This window comes from Antennarius striatus, chromosome 12 (assembly GCF_040054535.1).
Source record: "Antennarius striatus isolate MH-2024 chromosome 12, ASM4005453v1, whole genome shotgun sequence".
In the NCBI taxonomy this organism is placed as follows: Eukaryota; Metazoa; Chordata; class Actinopteri; order Lophiiformes; family Antennariidae; genus Antennarius; species Antennarius striatus.
In genome coordinates, this window is record NC_090787.1 from 21,655,001 (window position 1) to 21,660,000 (window position 5,000).

The 5,000-nt window shown below is 44.4% G+C and overlaps 1 protein-coding gene across 2 annotated transcripts in view; it reads right to left on the reverse strand.

Moving 5' to 3' along the window:
* The window catches only part of itgbl1 (integrin, beta-like 1), a 43,018-nt gene that overhangs the window by 6,972 nt on the left and 31,046 nt on the right, over positions 1–5,000 (reverse strand). The window contains exon 9 of one of the 2 annotated variants that reach the window (XR_011037751.1): positions 454–622. Coding sequence is in view for 1 of the 2 variants with exons in the window: in XM_068330213.1 (XP_068186314.1) it covers positions 454–600 (147 nt within the window). In the remaining variant the exon portion in view is untranslated. The remainder of the gene's footprint in view (positions 1–453; positions 623–5,000) is intronic. The other variant, XM_068330213.1, reaches the window with a different exon arrangement.

The window sequence follows — 5,000 nt, forward strand, 5'->3', positions numbered from 1 at the left end:
TACAGGTTAGGGTGAAAGACATTCTGATAGAGCTCTGAAGAATGAAAGCTTGAACATCTCCACCAGAGTCAGAATGTTACCAGGGCTTGTTCAGATAAAAGCTCCTCCATGGACGTCCACGGCGTCAGGCTGCAGAGCCTCCAGATCACTGCCATGTGGGAACTACATGCTCTGAAATGTCCTTGATTTCAGCGCTAAATTATCTTAAGTTTGTTTTTAAATGATAAATTCTATTCTTGATCAGGAACCATTGTCCTTGTTCTGCCTTCATACAATGCAAAACTTTGACGTTTGATTTTTTTGAGCCAAACATTCTCAAGAATTGACAATGATATTATTAGTGCTTCTACACATAATGGAGTAATTCCACAGTTTGATGTTAACATCTGTCAGATTATACGGGACTACTAGCGACTCCTTAACAACAAAAGCAAACACAAGCCGCTCCTTCACCTCTTCCGCTGCACACGACTCCGTCGGCGGTCTCACAGAGCGCCCTGCTCTGGGCGTCGGTCATGTCACAAGCCCTGGGGAAGTGGCACAGCCTCCCGAACCAGCCCTCCTGGCAGATGCAGCGTCCACATGAACAGTAACCGTGACCTGGCAGTGAGGGCAGAAGGGCCTTCATTTTAAGGAGACAGAATATAGAGCATGGCCATGAGAACGTAGAACAAATAGAAGACAAAAAAATAAATCAGTCAAAGGTAAAAAGTCAGGAGAAATGGAAAGAAAAATAAGAAGAGATGCATCCAGACGTGAAGGGATGACAGGGCAGAGCTGACAGTAAGGAGCAAGAGGAGAACATGAGGACCAGGAGGCGCAGCAGGATCACTGCTTCCCCCTGGGGGGGTGAAGGCAGCTGTCATCACTGGTCTGTCCTGTCCTTGAAAAGTCTCCTTCGTTTGAGATGAAAAATAAAGACGGGTCAAAGCGGACACAAACAACATGGATACACACCAGTGACGTGTGGTGAGGTTCATGGCTGGGGGGGCACCGATTTCATCAGAATCACATTTACAAAAATATGAACCCACAGTGTAGCTTATTCACCATTTAATTATCAACAGACAACCTGTTGATAATTACAGTTTAAAGTCTCAGAGCAGAATTATTTACACGTACAAACTAACACACAAATAAGCACATCTGAGTAAAACACTTCTGTTATTACCTACATGTTAATTTTATATACATGTTTATTTTATATACGTTACGTTTACTTATAAATGAGGTCCATGAGCCGCTCCTTCTGAACAAAAGCAGCTAAAAAGATTTGAGTTGAGATGTGTACTCACTACGTGACTCACTGACAGATTATAGGTTACTGTCACTTATTCTGCAGCCGAGGAAGAGGAATCCTCAGCCGAATCCCTGGGATCACCAGCGCCCCCTACCATGAGGCAGGAGAACTGCGTGCCTCACTTGGTGCCTTTTCCCAGCGGTTTCAGGACCGCTCAACTCCAGAAAGACGTTACACACATGGAGTTGTTGATAGAAAGACCCTGTACATTATATACATTAGCTAAATGATGGGAGTTTAGTTCATAGATCAAACGTGTTTGAACATTTTAACAGCGACATACAGAGAGTTAGCATTACGGTCTCACTGTTTAGCTACCAGCACAGCTAGTGGAGTCATTGATCAATCCATGATCAATCCATTGATCAATCCATGGTGATCAATGACTCACCACAGGTCTCTGATCAGTATTTCAGCAGTGAATGTGAAAATTCAGCAATTTTGAGTAAAAATAACCTAAAAGTGGTGACATTAATGTAAAATACCTTTATAATACACGTCACTGGATAAATATAAACATTTAATTTATTTCTTCCATTTTCCATTTTTGTCTTCATGATGGCGGGTGAGGCCGTCCTCACCTGCCTCCCCTGAGCGCACGTCACCGCAGCACACCACAAGGATGTATGAAGAGGCAGTCGGTCTGTATGATGCTTCAGTAGCCAACAGCACACACACACACACACACACACACACACACACACACACACACACACACACACACACACACACACACACACACACACACACACACACACACACACACACACACACATACACACACACACACACACACACACACTCATCTACAGAACTAAATCTAACTACACACCGTTACACTGACTGACTCCATTCTGTTCACATCGACTCACAGACGCTGAAGAGATGCTAATGAGCACAAATATTTTTTCATCCTTTTCATCGATGTAAATCCGTGCTGTGATGATGGAAATGTGATGTATGATCTGGTGAATGAGCAAACTGAACCCACTTTAAGATCCTCTTTCAGCTGAGACCCACATAAGTGTAATAATGTAATAAGAATGAATACATAAATGATTAACCCCCCCGGTATCTAAACGGCTTCAGAGCTTCCCCAGGTGCAAACCGATGTTCCTTTACAGCACATTAACCAGCATTTAGCAGCGCTGCTCAGGCTACTGTGTTTACCGCCACATGCTACAGAATTTGTTTTAATCAATTATATTAATTTTCCATGCACCAGTTTCATACTAACCATCCATGTCATTATTTTAAAGCAATGCATTTAACATTTCTTGCCAAGTGGCAGATGCCACAAATAAGATGAGAGCGTCACTAATTTTGAAGTCAACAAACCAAAAAAAAAAAGGAACAGGAAAAAAAAATATAATCCATAAAAATCCGTCCAGCAGCAGACGTGGGGTGTTCTTGTTAGCGTCGGGGTAAACACACAACCAACAGCTGTGATGTTTGTTTATGCAGTGTGAATTTTGGCAGGTTGTAATTTAGCTTCATGTGTAGCACACCCAGTGTGTGTGTGTGTGTGTGTGTGTGTGTGTGTGTCTGTGTGTGTGTGTGTGATGTGCTATAGATGAAGGATAGCATCAGTGTCGTGTAGCTGGAGTGGTCGCTCTGGCAGAACACACATCAGCCAATCAGGCAGCAAGAGCGGCTAATTGATTTGGAGGGAGGGCGAACGTCCAATTAGACTGCAGCTGCCATTCACAGAGTGGGCACCGGTCTGTCTGTCTGTCTGTCTGTCTGTCTGTCTGTCTGTCTGTCTGTCTGTCTGTCTGTCTGTCTGTCTGTCTGGTTGTCTGATGTTTACAATGTAAGTTAGATATTGAGGTTTGAAAAAGGGAGAAATACACATAATACACCACCAAAGGCTGGATGGATGGATGGTTGGTTAATATGTTGATGGAAAGAGTACTTTGTAGAGTTGATGAACGTGGAAAATGAGAGAGAACAAAGACTAGAAGAGGTGACTGTTGTGGACCAGGATGTAGCAAAGATTAGTCAGGATGAAGTGAGGAGGGCACTGAAGAGGATGAAGAGTGGAAAGGCAGTCGGTCCTGATGATATACCTGTAGAGGTATGGAAGTGTCTAGGAGAGGTGGCAGTAGAGTTTCTGACTGGGTTGTTAAACAGGATCTTAGATAGTGAGAAGATGCCTGAGGAATGGAGGAGAAGTGTGCTGGTGCCCATTTTTAAGAACAAGGGAGATGTGCAGAGTTGTGGCAACTACAGAGGAATAAAGCTGATGAGCCATACAGTGAAGTTATGGGAGAGAGTAGTGGAAGCTAGACTAAGGGCAGAAGTGAACATTTGTGAGCAGCAGTATGGTTTCATGCCAAAAAAGAGTACTACAGATGCAGTATTTGCTTTGAGGATGTTGATAGAGAAGTACAGAGAAGGCCAGAGGGAGCTGCATTGTGTTTTTGTAGATCTGGAGAAAGCTGATGACAGGGTGCCCAGAGAGGAACTGTGGTATTGTATGAGGAAGTCTGGAGTGGCAGAGAAGTATGTTAGAGCGGTGCAGGACATGTATGAGGACTGTAAGACAGTGGTGAGGTGTGTGTAGGTGTGACAGAGGAGTTCAAGGTGGAGGTGGGACTGCATCAGGGATCAGCTCTGAGCCCCTTCTTGTTGCTATGGTGATGGACAGGCTGACAGACCAGGTCAGACAGGAATCTCCATGGACTATGATGTTTGCAGATGACATTGTGATCTGCAGTGAGAGCAGGGAACAGGTGGAGGAGAAGCTAGAGAGGTGGAGGTTTGTCCTGGAAAGGAGAGGAATGAAGGTTAGCCGCAGTAAGACAGAGTACATGTGTGTGAATGAGAGGGACCCAAGTGGAAGAGTGAGGTTACAGGGAGAAGAGATCAAGAAGGTGGAGGATCTGAAGTACTTAGGGTCAACAGTCCAGAGCAATGGAGAGTGTGGAAAAGAGGTGAAGAAGCGTGTCCAGGCAGGATGGAACGGGTGGAGGAAAGTGTCCGGTGTGATGTGTGATAGAAGAGTTTCAGCTAAAATGAAAGGAAAGGTGTACAAAACTGTGGAGAGACCAGCGATGTTGTTTGGTCTAGAGACAGTGTCCCTGAGGAAAAGACAGGAGACAGAGCTGGAGGTAGCAGAGATGAAGATGCTGAGGTTCTCTCTGGGAGTGACCAGGATAGATAGGATCAGGAATGAGTCCATCAGAGGGACAGCACATGTTAGAGGTTCTGGAGATAAAGTCAGAGAGGCCAGACTGAGATGGTTTGGACATGTCCAGAGGAGAGATAGTGAATATATTGGTAGAAGGATGCTGAGTTCTGAACTGCCAGGCAGGAGGCCTAGAGGAAGACCAAAGAGGAGGTTTATGGATGTAGTGAAAGAGGACATGAAGGTAGTTGGTGTGAGAGAAGAGGATGAGAAGACAGGGTTAGATGGAGGACACTGATTGGCTGTGGAGACCCCTGAAGGGAAAAGCCTGGAGGAGAAGAAGAAGAAGATTAGTTGTTTGGTTGGTTGGTTAATATGTCGATTCATTGGTTGGTTGGTTGGTTGGTTGGTTGGTTGGTTGGTTGGTCTATTTGATATTTTCTGTGATTTCTCAGACTAACATGAATCTAATGACTGTGATCAAACTTAACCCTTTAGTGTCTGATGTCTGATATTTCATACACTCGGCCGTTCACATGCATTTCACACGTGGAAAAATTCCAGATTTAG